Genomic DNA, 17,924 nt, shown 5'->3' with positions numbered 1-17,924 from the left:
GCAGGGAGCCAAACTAAAGCCCTGTATAGACATTATAATATCTCCTTTGCTGGAGAACTGGAGATGCACAAATGATCAGAAGTGCCAGAAGAAGTAACTTTAATTCCATTTTAACTGCAGATTACACACAGCATCGTGATGAAGGGAATGAGACACCTAAATTCACTGCAAATGTGGGCCTTGGTGACTTAAATCTCACTGCTTTCAGAAATAGCTTTTTGTTTCTACCATTGCCTACATGCTTTTGAAATGCAGAACGACTCTTTAAATAATAAAGCAATATTTGAAGACAAATAATGAGTCAGACATTCCTCACCTCTTCTCTCTGCTTTCCAGACACATTTGAATGATAGAAATTGTATTTAGAAGAACAAGAGCTTAGCCAAGGTTTGTGGAATTACAGAACTGCAAAGTAACTATTTGTGCAGCCACCCTAACACGTTTCTGCAGCGTGTTTTCCTTACAAAGAGAAGTACAAATAATTCAAAGATGAACCAAAAATTACAGAGGGATGGTTGGGGGTCATTCCTGGATACATCTGCCCCTGGATTCTCCCTGCAGAGGTGGTCAACCAGTTCTAACCTTCAGTACTGTAAAATCACTCTGCAACACTCCAATCTTTCCATTACTCGTCAGTCTCATGACTCGTTTTGGATGATCTGAGCACTCTGTCACTGCAACGTCTCCTTTTCCAGATAATTTCTGTTGTGTTAAACACAAATCACTGTATAAATCTTTGAAAATATTTATTGGCAAAACCTTCCCTATGGAAATCTGTTTCCACACTGATGGTTCAATCATTTTTAGCAGAAGGAAGCATTTCCTCTCAGTAGAGAAACCCAAGCATGGTTTATTGATCAGATTTATCTACACCTTCAGCTTCTCCACAGATCTTAATGCATTTAGAAAATATGATTTGCCTTAAAGAGATCCATGTTGACTGTTCACTTCATGAACAGTCCCAAGTTTATCTATTCCAGTGGCTGCTGCATCTTGGCTTTCACTGACTGCCTGGTGCAGGAATGGGATTCAGTGAGCTGTAATTCCTAACATTTCTCAAGGCTTCTTAGGGAGCTTTTTAACAAGAATGGGAAGGATGTGACCCCACAATCCAGAGAAGCCAAGGTGCAGCAGTAGCTGTGCACCACAGCCAGGATTTAATTCCCAGTTTGGGCTCCACAAACTTGTTCTTTCCTATTTTATAATATTGGGGTTTTTTTCTCTTTTGGTCTGAATCCTTTTATTTTGACATTTCATTTTGAGATGCTCTGTCATACTCCTGTCCCCTTCCTCCACTGAGAACATCAGTAGTGTGGCACAGCCTGCCTTCTTTCTAAAATAATTGAAATATTTACGGGTAGTTTATACTTTTCTCTTCCACTTTGACAGGAATTTCACTCTTTTAAGGGAGTTTGGGGATTTTGAAGGATCCTCTTACAGTCTTTTTGAACCTCCAATAGAAGTAAATCTGTTTCCATGAACTGTTTGCCAGGTATTTGTCACTCAAATCTATTAAACTCAAAATCTCCTGACTGTAAATTCATGACTGAAACAAATGGCAGGCCCTGTTCCTAAATTATGTGCAATGAGCTAATTTCTCTCTCTCTTCAACATAATAATTTCTTTGAAAGCTACTGCATGAGGGTCCCCATGGTTCATTACACAAGCAACGGGGAGTCCCTCCTTGAGAGAATCAAGGACAAAAAATGACAGCTGGGCTGTATTTTGCCTCTAGTTTTTGATTTAAAGAACTGATAGGAAAATTTCTGTCTAATTCTGAAAATCTAATTAACTCTGATGTCCAATAAGAATTTTAGAAAATAGTTCTTTTGAAAAGCCTGTGAAGAAGAATTAATTTTTTGTTCTTGGCTCTGCTGCACTGGACTGGATTGTACCTGTCTCCATCTCCATAAATTATAAGCACCTATGCATACACATAAGTTATCACCAGGGAACATGTGCTTCGTTTGTTCCCAGAATTAAAAGGCTGTTCAGGATGGGAGTTTTCAGCATGAAAAATGTGGTCAAAGCTTGTTTTCTAGTACATGAGAAAAAGAGCTGCTGGGTACAAACAGCAGCAGCATGTCCTGAGCTCACAGCAGGTGACTCTGAACCACATCTGTATCTCCTCAGATGAAGAGTTTGGAACCACCAATCTTTGTAGAATCTTGGGGGAATAAATGCCACCAATTTTCTGTTATTTACAAAAGTGACTTTCTAGTATTACAAAGAACATCCTTCATCAGTCATGCCCAAAAGGAAACAATATGAAGTTTATAAGATTTCTCATTAAAAGATAATTACACTAATTTTTTTCCAAAGCATTATTGTATCATTATTGTATCATTATTGTGTTGGAATTTTTTTAAGAAAAAATAATATGATTTATTAACAATTAGGATTCTCATAAGAAAACCACTTAATGCAGTAATGATAGTATATGAGTTTGAAAAAATAATCCATGTATAATAAATTCTATTAATTCAAGTTAATTTTCATGTCCCAATGACCTTAGGAAATTCAGGTTTGCCCAACAGCTCAGTAATACTGGAAGAAGTTTATTCCTTATGTTTTCCTATTTACACACTTCTTCTGCATTGCCCATTTTGTTGTATGAAATTCATACAGATCCTTGCTGTGTTTCTTTTCTAAAATTAGCAGGTTGCCCACTGCAGACTTTGCTCTTTCCATGTGTCAACTCATTATTCCAACCTACAACAGCTTCTTCAGGAACATTTAATGGCTTCTTTGTCAAGTAGAAAAGGATCTGTTGAGGAAAGGCTGTTTTGCTAAATATCTGATTCTTTAGTCTGGTCTCCTGAAAAAGATAACATTTAACTGATCCAACTTAAGCCTTTTGGCTAGTTTTGACCAAATTTGATGAAAAAACATCCAACATGAGAAGTTCTTAGATGTTCCACAAAAATTGGAGCAATGCAGAGTGAAAAGAACTTTTGGCACCTGAAGAAACAGAAAGGAAGGAAGAATTTCCATCTTCACATGTATATTCATTGCCTGGTCAGGTCAGCTGCAGCTCCAGGGTTTGCTCCTTCTTACCCAGTTTGAAATATCAGGAGGCAGAAAATAACCCCAGTGGTGCTGAGGGGATTATTCAGGGTCATTGTGCTTAGAATGCTATCATTGATAAGAGCACCTGGGTTTGTTGCAGCGAATTTTTATTTGTAGAAGACCAGCTTTCATCACTTCTATTTCATTAAACACTTGTAATATATTGTAAATCAGGTTTGAACATGAATTCTGTTAAATTTAATATAGCCCCTGAATTCAAGTTATAGCCAAGCTCAGCTACATCTACACTGCTTTTTTTTTTTTTTTAATTTTAATAAGTAAAAAATAAATTAAGACACATGTTATTGGATTATAGGGATCACTACTACTTTCAATTTCTGGACTTCATTGTTGAACAGATTCTTATTATCAAATCCATTCTCAAGCTCAATTGGAAATGTAAGCTTAATAGTTTTGTCCATGCTTTGTAGAAATGAAAAATTTCTGAAGCTGTTTGAACCTTGATGAAAATCCTATTTTCCAAGCGCACTTAAAAATTTTTCCCTAAAAAACATATTGAATAAAGTATAACTTGATATGTACATGATCAGTTTAACTCACACTTCCTCCAAGGGTCCTTTTTTCCCACTGCAATCTCCCAGGAGGGTTGGCCTTATCAAAATTCCTTTCCCTCTTTGATGGGAGAATTTCTGTCAGCTTCAACATGCTTAGGGTCAGGCAGGGATACAGGAAAGTGAAATTATTTTGGGTGTGCTTACCAGGCTCCATGGCAGTGCTGAGGGATGAGCTCAAGCTTACAAAGACTCAGCTTAAACTGCAGCTCAAGCTAAAGAATATTACTAAAATAACACCCCAGCAAAATTGTGCCAATATTTTAACAGTCACTTTAATCCTTAAACAGAATTTTTAAAGTATTTATCCCATGTTTTCCACCTGTTCTTCAGGAATATGAGGCAGGTGGAAAAACGGCAAGGAAATAAAGTGTGGAAGAGCAGCAATGCAAGGGACATTTTTGGATAGAAAAAGCAGATTTTCTAATGACAGTGAGAAGAGTTCACAGCAGCAATTGATAGATTAAAATGGGAGAAAAACACCTACAAAGTCAAGAGCACTGACCAAAAAGAGTTGATGGAAGTCTGGAGATGTTGCACAAACCTGTAGTAATTTATTGCTGTGCATCTCTGCAATGTGTGCATATACATATGTGAATTATGTATATATAAATACAGCCTGGAGGGTATGAGTCCTGTGTTTAAATCCCAAATATGTAAATGACAATAATCACCATGACTTCATAAACAGCCTGAGAAAATTTAAGAAGCATTGTGGCCAAAGCAAAAATCCATGCTCTTGCAAAGTTAAACACAGAACTTTGGAAAGCAGGTTAATCCCAAAAAGTACAATTCTCTGAATTCCTCATTTCTTCAATTCTTTATTTAAGCAAAGTTTCAGTGGAAGAAAGTGTTTTTTCTCTTTGTGAGTCAATCTAGAGAAAGTAGAGTGGTCAAACTGAATTCTTCTTTTCCAAACACAAGCAAAAGGAAATTGCCTAATATCTGGGACTTTTGCAATTGAAAGTTTTAGGTCAACAGTGGAACATTGATTAAAATGAAATAATTTACATTTTTATATATTTGACTGGAAAGAAAATAGGCCAATAGAGAAGAGTGACATTAACTTCAAAATTAGATATTCCAGAAATCTTTTCCAGCCTCAACATTCCATGATTCTGCCCTATAGACCATACCTCACTTATTCCATATCTCAATTCAGCCAACAGGGTTGCACAGTAAGTGATAAAGATGAAAAACCAGAGAGGTTAAAAAAATGTGCCTTTGGAGGGCAGCTGGAAAAGAGCACCAGATGTTTTGGCAATGAGAAGGGAAAATGTTTCCTGAATTAAAACACAGCTGTCATTATGGATAATAGCATCATACTCCTTTATTCACCCTATTGATCTGCTGCTGTACATCACCCTAAAATGCAAGGGAAAAAAAAAAACAACAACAAAAAAACCCCCCACAAAACAGGAATCATCCATGTATGATAAAAGCAAGGGCAAAGCACAAAAAGGTTAAAATTCTCTTCAGTTAATCACTGAAGAGAATCAGCAGTTAGGGAGAAGGAAGAAAATTACTGTTGTTCCCTGAGTGACACCTATTTACCCCACCTTACAGATGAGCCATATATAATACATATAATTTTCCTTCTGGAAATGCTCTGCCAACCATCTTTACTTAATACCCTTTTAACAAGCCACAGCTGGTAATATCAAATTTGTCGCCAGACCAGCCTGTAAAATGCCTTTATTAAAGTCTTTCATTAATGAAAGCACCAAAGTTGACAGTATGACAGTATCTAGTTTGTAAATTGGCAGGGATAAGTTAATTTTGTTCCTAAAATGTCATTCATTTGGATATTGCTTTATATTGTATTATAAACTTGCTAACAATTGACTGTATAACAAGAAACCAGAGGAATTATTCGAAACAGAACAGGAAAACAATCATGTTTGAAGCAGTGTGAATCAGTTCACAGCTATCAAATAAATATCTTAATTGATTTAAAGGAAGCTCTGTGGTTCTCTCCCCTGACTTTGATATCATGCAGTTTTTATTTTTTACTGGTAACATATTAACACAGCACTCTGCTAAATAAAGGTGGATAAGTTTGTTGCATCTCTCATCCCACTTAAGATAAAGTGTTACGTTGAGTAGATTTGTAGGAAGAAATTACAAATTAAAGGGACTAAGCAAACAGAAATCCTGGATCCAAATATCCTGTTTTACCATTTCAAGATTACAGAATTAGGCTCTACATCTTGTTAAGCTTAAAATTTGGCCCTATTAAGAATGCAAAGACCAAGTTTTTGCTCAAAACTATACATTCAATAAGAAAATAGATTCTAGAAACTGGATAGATTGAGTGGGTATTCCAAAAAACTGAATTAAAACAAGACAGAAAGTCATGGTGAACAACTTCCCATCAGTCAGCTCAGGATATAGGATCATTTTGGAAGACTGTAAAGATGAAAGGTAACAAAAAATCAGTCTGGATCCATGGAAACCACAGAGAATGGGGTTAGGGAATGACTATTCACATTCTCCAACCCTACTCATTAGATGAAATAGCTGTTATGTCTGAAAATTATCCAAACATTTTAAACTTGAGCCTACAATTAACTTACTGTGCCAATGACAAATTACTTACCACGGTTTTATTTCATTTTAGTTACTTTCCATAGGCAATTTATTGATAGGGACAGAGTTTTTTCTCAGCTCTACCTTCCTTTGCAGCACAGTTTAAAATTATCAACTTCTGAAATCAAAGTTAACACAAGCAGTGGCAGTTAAACGGTTGCACATTTTGCTGAACAGCTTTAGCGCAGAAAATCTCTTCTGTTTGCTGCCTTCCTTTAGGTCATTAACATGATTTATTATGAAGCAGGAAATTAGGTACTGGATATATCAATATTGTTCAGAAAATTCGATTCCATCATTGCCATATAACTGCTTTATCTCCAACAATCTTGTAACCATAGTAACAAGATTAGAAAGTATTCCCCAAATGTTTTAAAATTCTTTTCTTCTTATTAGCAACACCAAACACTGAAAAATAATGGTAAATTACTGTTTTCCAGTTTTCCAAGGCATTTGCAACTCATGAGTGATTCTTCCGAAAGTCTTAAGTAAACAGGTGTATTTTAGCAAATTTTTCCAATAAAATTCTATTAGCTGAAAGAAAACAAATGTGTTCTGTTGGAATTGTTTATGTGAATGACAGTATTCTTAGAAAAGGGAGAGCTGAAGAGACATCTTCAGAGACAAATTCAGAAAAAGAGACAAATCTGAAGTGCTGTTTTCACTTAATAGTTTGTTAGGACATCAAATACATATCCTTTATTGAGAATTAATATGCTGTAGCTTAATAATTCATGGACTTGCAATGAAAGCCCTTTCATTTAATGAAGTGCTGCTCCTGTCATTTCTTTCTTTGCTGAGGTAGGTTGGTGTTTTTCCCTGAAGGTCAGGAGTGTGCCATTCCTCCATGCAAGCCATGAATTTAATCAGATGTTGCAGCCTGACACCTGCAGCCACCATTCAGCCCCAGCTCAGCAGGGTTTTCCACATTTTCAGGAACACCAGAGCAGCAGGAAAACTGGAGGTGTCTGTTCTGTCAGGATCAGAAGCAGCTGTATTATGCAACTGTGATCACATATTTATCAAATATTGTGTTCCCTCCTCAGTACTGCTGGTGGAAATTAATTCCTCTTCTCTGGGTACTAGAAACTTTTCTTTTAATCTTATGCCAGAATTTATATCCATTAGTTATTACACCAGGGTATTCCTTTCACTTAAATCATCTGGATTTACAGAAAATGCTTGTGCTAGGCAGAACAAATTGAGCTCATATATATTTCTACCCAATCTTACTATACTTGGACTATAACTTGATTTTTTCCTAAACCCAATCTTTGTTTCTTGATGGATTTCAAAGAGCTTTATTTATTGCCTAAGTGCTATTCATAAATAACACCCTTTTCCACCTCTTCACTTTTCTGCCTTGTTTGCTTCTTGCTTCTATAGCCTCATCTGTGGATATGCCTTTCCCACATGGAACTTTAGCAGAATGTTCTCCTTATAAGCCATCAGACTTATTCAAGAATTCCTTGTGTCTCTGTAATTCCCTCTCCTCTCTGAAAAAGTTCCTCACCCACTTCAGGAGTCACCAAAATATTCTTGTCTTCTGGACAAGTCAAAATTCTATTTTCTGACCATACCCTGGCACAGCACAATCATTGCATTTGACATGCTGATGATTTGAAAACAAGCAATGGGATATTAAAAAAAAAATCCTTAAAAATCCAGCAAATGTTTCCTGTAGACCCCATGTCTAGTTCCATAATGAGAAATGCATTTTTTTTGCTTCCACATAATTTTTAGTAACTGAAACAAAGATTCAGGCCAATAATTTGGATTCAACTTTCAATCTTTTCCAACCAAGCAGTCACACAGATCTCTCTCATGGTTTTTGAAATGTTTTGAGGTTTCTGCACATCATTCCCTTCTCTGTGAGCACACACAGGCTTGGACACCCATCCTTGCCAGATCCTTTGCTCCTCTGCTTCTCTTTAGATTCCCTCTCATTTTTCTGCTTAATTTTCCAGTGGTACCGAAAAATTCCTTCATTCAGCTTTTGTTTCACTGTTGCTCCTCTCTTGTGTTTCTCATGTCTTCCTCTAACCCATAAACCTTCTCTCTAGGTTCTGTTCCCAGGCTGAGAGATCATGATCATCTCTTGACACTTCAGTTTTTTGCCTGAAGTTTGACATTTTTTACAGCTGCTTCTTTACTCCATGACAATTCTCTCTGTGAAGCATGCAATTTATCGTATATAAATAGTATAGCCACTCAAAAATATCAGCTTCCAGCAGCTTTTTACGTGCAGTTTTCTTCAGCTTCCTCCCTTCTTCAAGTGTTTTTCTACTGCTGCTTTAACAAACAAGATGCATTTGCTCTTTGCCTTAAATTCACATCTCAGTGAAGGAAAAAAAAAAAAAAAAAAACACTTCCTCATAGATCTAAAAGATTTTTATCCTATTTGCAAACCTGGACCACTTCTACTCTTGAGCTTTTGTTGGGGTCAGTCCTGCCATGTAAGTGCAACTAACAGCCAGATCAGGGGTAGGAAATATAGAAAGTTTCTGATCCAAAATACCTGAGCCACATCCACCCCCACTCCCACTCCAAAAGACAAAACATACTAAAAAAAAAAAAAAAAAAAAAATTCTTATGGGAAAAAAAAAAGTTTTGGTTTTGATTTATTCAATAATTTCCTGCAAAGACTCCTGTTACCTCTCTTTGTGTTCTGCCCTTCACTAAGCATAAAATGTCCTGCCAATTTTCACCAGGCCACTCATGGCTTCCAGATTTTACCTGCCAACAATTGCAATACTCATTCTTATGCAGGACAACTCCTTTAAACTGAAGAATTGAATTCTTGATTCACCATTTGTCCATCAGTAACATGAAGAGCAAATTCTCTGAGCCTGGATAAACACAGTCTCACTTTGCAGGTGTCTTTCTCTTCTGATGTGTGGAAAAAGATCTGAGACTTGTTGAGCATCTCCACAATTCCCTTTGTGCTCCTTGGGGTCTGCATTACTGTGAGGATTAAACTTCAAAAAGCTCCATCATCAGTTAAAGTGTGTCATTGTTTTGTAGGTGCACAGAACCATCACTCTAAGTTAGTATTAGAAAACATTTCCATGGTGTAGTGGACAATAACCTGCCAGTGGAAGAACAAAATAATCCTGCATCCCACTGTTTTGTATTTCATTTGACTTCATGTGGACAAATAAACCAGAAAAGCAGCATATGGAGAGAGATTAAAAATTGAATATCATATCCCAGTGCTCTATCAGCAAGAGCTAAACAAAACACATCAATAACAGTCAAGGGCTGTAGCCTGGGCCATCTGGTGACAAAGACCCACATTACCAAGGTTGTATTAAAATGTTTTAATCTCAGTGTTCTCCCTCAGGCACGAAGCATCATATGCAAAACCTTAAATCCTGCTAAAAGGTGATACTTCTCCACCTACAAACACAGCATGCCTAGGATAGTTATTTAATTAAGAGCTACCCTAGTGAAGGGTGTGGAAATGACAAGGCAATAATCCAATTCCTGAGTGGGGATGCTGGAAAGCCACTAACAGCACAGAGAACAGGCTTGACATATGTACTTCCTTGTTAAAATAAATGCTAATTGGAATTTTTGTAATTAATTTGAACAAAACACTCTTTTCACTTGTCCAGTGCAGTATCTCCTTCCTGATATGCATATAAGAAAAATTCATGAAGGAAGTCCTCTAAAATTCCTATTTCTTTTTTTCCTTTTATGGTGTGTTTCCTAACTGTGAAATAAAACTCAATTAATAGTTCTCCCCCTGTTCTCCTCTTTCCACACATCTGCCCTGCTCCCCACTAAGTGCTAATCAACATTTCACCTGTTGGTTGCTGCAATCACTTCCAAAAAACTTTGTGCAATTCCAGCCAGCACAGCATGGGGTGGAGAGCAAGAGGAAATCAGAACAAATTAATAAACCACACTGGTAATTTGCTAAAGTAGGGGAAAAGAAGGGACAGGAAAGGAGAGTAAGAAAGAAAAGGAAAATATCACACTGGAAACTTGATTTCCATGTGAACACCCAGACAGGCTCACATGGTGGCTCCTCACAGAACAAGTCATATCTGAAATTATCACTGGCATCCATCCCGTGCAGTCAGGAAAGCTTCATGCTCCTTCTCATTTTTGAAACCCTGTTATAACATTCAAATTACTCATTCTCCGGATGTTTTGCCTCTTCCCCAAAACACCATAGAAACCACAGCTAATCTGCAGTGTCCCTCTGCAGGGATTACAGCAGAGCAGAGATGGCAAAGAGTTTTTTTCCTGAGGTTCAGGAAACACCAAAGCCCAGCAGGAGCTGTGATCCATCAGTCCATGTGCTGCCCTGAGAGGCTTCTGAAGAGATGAGCCCCAAAATATATTGGAAGAGGGAATAAATGTGCTCCTCACACCTTACAGAAGTGGCCAGCTAAGTGAATTTTTTAAAAATTCATGAAGCTATGGAAAGTTGATGACAAGTACCTAAATTTAAGGGAAGGAGATGAGTAACTTTTTCTCCAGCTTGTGCAGGATCTGAAACAGTTACAGGAACCCATACCCTGCGTTAGTCCAGACATTCATTGTACTTAGCAAGACCTCACAGCCCATCTTATGAAGATCTGTCACAAGTCAAAAAGAACTGAAATAACTGCTTTTCTTTTCAGCATTGATTTTGACTGAATTTCTTCCCTACCTTCAGTATGTCTGAAACTCCAAACCTTTTTGTTTATGCTTTGTTCAGCATTCAGTTGCAAATTACCACAGTTGACCTAGAATATGTCATTCCATTATCTTAAATACCTCTAAAGTTTTGTCGCCTCTGACACATGCATAATCTCTTTGTTTGCAATATACTCCAGCCAAATTAATCATCTGGATACCTAAATTGGAGTTATGCTGAAAAAAACCCATAAAAATTATGACAGCTCCAAGTATTTCAAGGTGCTGATCATTTGCAATACCTATAATTTAAACATTAGTTGAGGACACGTTTCTCAGGGCGCTCTCACATTTCTATCTTTGTACATCCTCCAAGGCACTTGTGATCCCCAATAAGCCCTTCAGGAAGAGGAAAAAATCAGGATGAGAAGATGCCAGGAAAACATTGCAGTACAAACAGGGCCTGGTTTGTCTCCTTGTGCTGCCTGAGGAGCCCAGAACTCCAATCTGAAACTCCCCATATAAAATTCTTAATGAAGGAACTTCTACAGAGAGACTCAGCTGCCTGAGATCAAAAAATTCAATGTTCACAAACAGAAGGGATGGAAGAGGTAGGAAGAAATCTGGAACTACCAATGTGATAGGCACTGCAAAACTATAAGAGTAATAGATAAATTTCTTAATAGCAACATTTGATCCAGTTTTGTTGACTTACCTTGCCAGCTATTTTGGGGAATGGAGGTCTTTGATTCTCAGGAATTAATATTGGAGTTGCCAAAATAGCCCTTTTTTGTCTTGGAATTCCAAGGTTGCCTTCTAGTTTTATGATTTCCTAAAAAAGAAAAAGACCAATTAGTAAAACTTCCAGATATACAGTTGTTATTCCCTTTCCCTGTACCTTGAGGCAAAATTACCATGAAATACCAGATTCTCAGTTTAGTATTTTATATTTTCCAGCAATTAGTGATAACATATCAAAACATGGATTTCAGCTTTCAGGTTACTGTGCTTTTTTCAGTGGCAGTAGACAGCCAATATTAATTTTGTACTCGTGTAAACAAGTTACAAAACCTAAGCAGGTGTGTCTGTAATCCTAAACTGATAGCTGGTTAAATCATAAGCCTTTAGCAAAGTCTGATTTACCTCAAATACTTGCACAAGAGCAGTAAAAAGCCACACTTCAAATGTTTGTAGAGAATCTTTTCTAAAGGTATGTATGATGGTATCTCAAAAGACACAGATGAGGATAGACATCATCTACACTCAGTCACTTCACAGCCCAGGCTTTCAATCAAACAGAACAAAGTGAATTTGCAAACACAGTCTGCAGATAATGAACATTCAATCAACACCAAAAGCTTATAGCTTCAAATTAGACACTAAAGTCCAGGTGTAACTTAAAATATGAGCTAGTAAGCTGTTTGTGTTGGATGTTTTGTGTTGGGGTTTGCTTTCTCTTAGAGAAAGCTTCATGTTATGCTGTCAGAAAGAGCAAAAATAAAAGTTGTTTGTACATCGGACTGCTTTTCTGCTGCATTTTCTGGAGCCTTTCTTTCTGTCAGAGCTCCAGGCAGTTCAGCACGTTCTGAGCTACAGTGAACTCTCCAGAGTGGCCTCTGGGCCCTGGAAATCTCTGCCCACCACACCTTTCCTCTCCTTTCTCTTCCCTTCTGCTCTCTGATCTGCTCAGTGCTCTCCCTGCAGGAGCTGCAGCTTCCCAGAGACCGCGCTCCTTCCTTTGCTCCCTCCCACACCTCTGCAACTCTCTTCTCCAAGCACACTCACTACCAAGGTCAAAAAAGCCTTTCGCCATCTCCCAAAGCTCTCTCTTGATCCAAGCCTCTTTTTTTGGAAGAGAAAAGACAACAAAAAAAAAAACCCACAAAACAAACAAACACCAACAAACAAATGAAACCAAACAAAACAAACCGACCAAAAACCTAACAACAACAAAAAAGTCCAGATTTGCAGTGTATTGGGAACCATGGAACTGAAAAATATTTCAATCACTGCTTTTCATCCGGGTTGTCATGGCAGTTTTATAAAAAAAAAAAATCACTGAATTAAATGTCTAATTCCAGTAAGACAGTTCTATCCTACAGATAACACTTTGCTCTCTTAATGCAGAAATTCAACCCCCAAAGTTTTCAGTCAATTCTCAAAACCATGTTTGTTTTCTTTTTAACAACTGATTCTTCATTACACAGTGAAAGCATCATCCCTAGGCTGTGTTTTTATAAAACTTCAATGCTGAATGAGTTTTTTTGGTGGCACAATCAGCATCCATCAGGCAAGCTCTCCACAGGCTGCTCCTGCCTCCACCTGCGGCAATGCCTCCTGTCAAACGAGCCTCTCACCACAAAATTCTGCCCTACCTCTGCTGGCTTTAGCAACATTTCTCAAATTTGACAACAAGCAGGAGCAAAGGAAACTCAAGTTTTCACCAGTTTGCTTTAGTCATGATAAGTCAAAGAGCAGTGGGAGCCACACAGAGAATCCCTTCTCACAACGTTGCCAACTTACATAACATTTTGAGGCTCACCCTGGTAGAGCTCTGAGCTCTCCCAAAAGCTTTGCCATTTCTCTCTAATCTTTCAGTCTGAAGGCCACTCAGGTCCCTGTTTTTGTCTTTCAACTCCTCTCCCATGAGTTTTTCTTAATAAAATTTCATGAGAATGTTCAAGATAAGAACAGTTGAAGTGTCAAATGAAAAGAGCTGAATCCTGTCCAAAGGCAAATGCACAGAGCAGTAAAGCTTTCAAAATCACACTGTAAACACAGAGGGGCTGACACGTGCCTGAGATGATCCTGAGGAGCAAGAGTGACTCCCAGGATGGACACAAGGAAACCCCAGTTCTTCAGCTCAGCAGCAGCAACATTTACCTGATCACACCTTCCAGTCCTGCTCCTGCTCTTGGGGTTTCCTTCAGCTCAGGGAGATGTAGGGATGTGAACAAGACAAATCTGAATATCTCGTACATTTACAAAGACCTTGGAGTCTTTGCAAATGAACAAGACATTCAGATTACTTATCTTTGTGTCATGGAAAGGTTTGGGTTGAAAGGGACCTTTAAAAGCCATCTGGTCCCACCTGCAATAAGCAGGGATATCTTCCACCAGATCACTTTTCTCAGAGTCCCATCCATGACCTTGAATGTGACTCATTTCTTTCTGAGATAGTTTGAACAGGAAAAGCAATTTCCAGATCGTTCAACATCTAGGGCTCACAATTCTGGTAGCCACAGACCCATAAGCAGTTAACTCATCATTTACCCATGACAGGTTATCCTTACACTTTCCCAGAGGTTCTCAAATGGAAGAAAAATGCAAGTTATATTCAATGAGTCATTCATCCAAAGAAGTGAAGTTCTAAAGGAAAGCAGTAGGGTGGTAAGACTTAAGGCCTTTAAGTCCAGATTTCTAAGCAGAACTTCAGAACAAAACCAAAAAAATTGAATTATTGTCTTTTGTTTCTAAAACATTTATTCTGTTTCATGGAGAAGGAAGTTCTGCAGATTAAGCAGAGAAATGTAAGTGCTTCTCCGAGTGTGTTTCATATTCTTCAAATCTCACTGTGGTTTTCTAAATAATGTTTTCTTTGTGATGATTTCTTTCTTATCACCCCCTGGTGTCTAACAGCAATGACTGATTAAATGAGTGGCCAAAAGCAGCACTAGGGAATGCAGGTAAGCAGAGGAGAAGAAAAGGCCACGAGTACTTCACCAACACATTGAATAATTGACTGGTGCCTGTTGCTATCATGATTTCCACATTTGTAAAGAACTAAGGAAAAGGGAAAACATTTTGCTCAGTGCCAAGCAGCTGCCACTGCAGGTTTTCTCCTCAGTCAGTGTAAAAGAAGGAATCTGCCAAGGAGTCTGACATTACATGTGCACTTAACACCTGACTCAACAGCTAGAGCACTGGTAACCCTCATTCATGGATGGATATATTGTATATATAATAGTTCTTACTGGATTCACTTATTTAATTTCTTGGAGAAGCAGCTCACAATGGATATAAATTACTCCAGATAGAGTTGGCAATTTGCTTCAGACATTCTTAAAATATCAGGCTGGCACTGTCACAGGAGTAGTCTTTTGGACCTTGCCAAGAGTGAACCCACACAGGAGTTCTCCATCACCTTTGCTGGAACCAGCTGATCAAAACTACAGAGGCTACAAGTCCAAAGGAGGATTTTTGGCCTGCCCCAGGTGGGTGTGTCCCACCAGCACCCAGAGAGCCATAGGCTGTGGTCACATCTGCTTCTCCCACAGGTGCTGCCTCGTATGAAATACAGAAATATAAAAGTGTCTGTCTACAGACACCCATCCATAGGCAAAATTTAATATAGATATAATACCATAAGTACATGACTACCTAAAAAACCAAAAATTCAATATTTTGGATTGTTTTTGATAGGTTTTCTAAACAAAAATGGTAGGAGATAAATCCTCTCAGGTTCGTTATTTCTACTGCTTAACTACAATTTCATATCTGTGATCACTGTATTCCACATGGGCAGTGAAATATACTTCTCCTGGTCAGTGGATTATGATCAGAATCCAACTATTACTTCACTGCCACCATTTCATAACCAACTTTTACACCCTCTTTTTGACTTCCTTAATTTCTCCTTCTAGGCATGGAATCAGCTCAGCCATAGTTTAGCAGTTTAGTTGATTCACTGGCAATAAAGTTTGATTTCCTGTTCCCAATAAAAAAGTACCAAACACAGCCTCCTCATTTTTCCAGCATTTTGGCTAAACTTGAATTGAGAGATTCCAGTCTGCCCAAACCACAATGGCATGCAAGCTGGAATTTCCCTACACCTTTCAAGAACTCTCTTCTTTGTTTTATTTTTCCTTCTTTTTACCAGGCCTTCTTGCAGTGCTTGAATATTTGAATGAATGGCCTGGTCACTCTCCAGCAGCACAAACCATTACTCTTGGCAAAGAAAATTTCATTAGAACTTGTCATGGGAATAGGGTGGCTGAATTCTGGTATCGATTTGTCACAATAAGGGTTGGAAACACTGCTGGAGTGGCAATCTGTAATCCACTATGACCAGAAAAGTGCTTGAATTTCTCGTCACTTAGTTGGTCTTATATTGGTTGATGGTATAAAGTTGATGGTATAAAATGGGGTCAGCCCTAAACACAAAAAATAAAATTAATTGGATGCTTGTTGCAAGCAAAGTTGATTTGAAATAGGGAATGGAGAGTGGTAATCTGAGGTATGTTGGTCTTCCTACAAAATAACATCACAAAAAGGCTGAAAAACTATAATTATTTGCAAGTGAACACAAGAAATTATTTTTATATAATTCTCAGTTTAAATTTTAAATCACGCTGTAATACTCCATTCCTTTATGTATGCTATTTCTATCATCAGAATATTGTTATCATCAGCAGTATTGAAGTTAATTATTTCTAAAACATATGCCTAAACCAGAAAAATATTTTCACATGTTGGTAGTAATATAAAAAAATCTCAGAAATGTGCTGGAACTTTAAGTTAATGAACAACTGTTTAAACAAATAATGAACTCAATGAATACATTTAAGAAATTTAAAGGTCAATGGCATTCACGCAAACATCTGCTCAAAAGTAATCTGTCCTCAATGCCCATAAATGTCACCCTAAAAATCACTTTGTGTTCTTGGGAAGAACAAACCCAGCTAAAATGCAGCTGGCTAAGGGGAATAGGGTATTTCACAGAAAAAAGCTTCCAAGCTGGTGATGCATGGTCAGATAGAGCATCTACTGGAAATTGCTGGTGAAACATGATTTAATCACTCCTGGTGTTCCTGCTCCTGTTCTGTAAGTGGAGAGGCAGAGCCTCACACTGCCCATTTCTGGTATATTTATTATCTGCAGACACACTTGGTGATCTCAGCCCTCAGCTCTGCTCCTGGGCCCTCCACCTGCCTGGCCCAGGGGTCTTTTTATAGGATGGAAACTCCTGTTATCTTTAGAGGAGTCAAAAACATAGATGAAAAATTCCTGGTTCAAACCATTTGGTCATATATAAATCAGAACCATTTTAATGACAATATATTCTAGAGTGCTTTTGATACATAGGTGACAAAACCATGGTGGCAACACATCTGAATTTTTACTTTGTGAAATAATTCATTCCATTATTGCCCTGAACTTCTGCAGTATCTTTTGTGGTGGAAAAGTCCTCTCCCTATTGAAATATAAGTTTAATTTATCTACACACCTGCCTTATTCTGTGACAGGGAAGAATTCTTCTAAGATGAAAACAAAGTACCACTAACTTTGCTTTAGCCATGGGATTCACCTGCACTGAGAATGATACACTCTTCTTTTAAATTAACATTTCAGGCTTTTTTTGTCATCATTTAGAGAATGTGATACTCATTTTGAAGCATATGTGAATCACCCCCTCTTACAGGAAAGCTCATATTGGTTCAACACTGCTCATTAAATATAATGAGGTGTCCCTTATACACAAACAACCAAACATGCTCTGACTGCCTCATCTGTCAGACACAACTGAAATACAGGCTTGAGGAGAAAGAGAATGGCTGACCTTATTCCTCTGTCTTCACCAGGACAGATTAGCCACACATCACTTATCACGGGTAAAAATACCCTTTTCTCCATCCCCACTGTGCTTACACTTGTAGCAAAGCAAATAAAACCAGACTGCTTTTACATCACACCAGGAGAAATGAAAAATTCCTAAAGATGTCCCAAAAGCTTCAGCACCTCAAATAAATGTGACTGAAATAAGGAAAGCATTTTTTGATGCCATTGCCTAGGTGTAAAAGCCTTAAGAAAAGTGTGCTGTAATAAAAATTTACATTAAAAATTGAGTGTTTTAGTTTGGTTTTACTTTCACTTAATGAAATCATCTGCTTTTGAATGAGATACCAAATTGCAACAGAAAATAGAAACACAGTGGAGATCTGAAGCAATTAAAATCTTTCAAAAATCTGATTCTTTTGAGACTTAACCAAAGCCACATGTGAAATACATTGCACAGCATGGACACAAGGCCTTAACTTCTTACTCTCAATACTCCTGCTCTCAATA

General features: G+C 37.8%; 1 protein-coding gene across 2 annotated transcripts in view; it reads right to left on the bottom strand.

The window, feature by feature from the left end:
- The window catches only part of CDH13 (cadherin 13), a 459,552-nt gene that overhangs the window by 258,479 nt on the left and 183,149 nt on the right, over positions 1–17,924 (bottom strand). For both annotated transcript variants that reach the window (XM_085589891.1, XM_085589892.1), the window contains exon 4: positions 11,575–11,691. In XM_085589891.1, coding sequence (XP_085446017.1) covers positions 11,575–11,691 — 117 coding nt within the window. The remainder of the gene's footprint in view (positions 1–11,574; positions 11,692–17,924) is intronic.

The sequence above is a fragment of the Lonchura striata genome, chromosome 11 (assembly GCF_050655825.1).
Source record: "Lonchura striata isolate lonStrDom1 chromosome 11, ASM5065582v1, whole genome shotgun sequence".
Classification (NCBI taxonomy): Eukaryota; Metazoa; Chordata; class Aves; order Passeriformes; family Estrildidae; genus Lonchura; species Lonchura striata.
The sequence above is the reverse complement of the archived record's forward strand: the minus strand, read 5'-3'. Positions and strand labels throughout refer to the sequence as shown.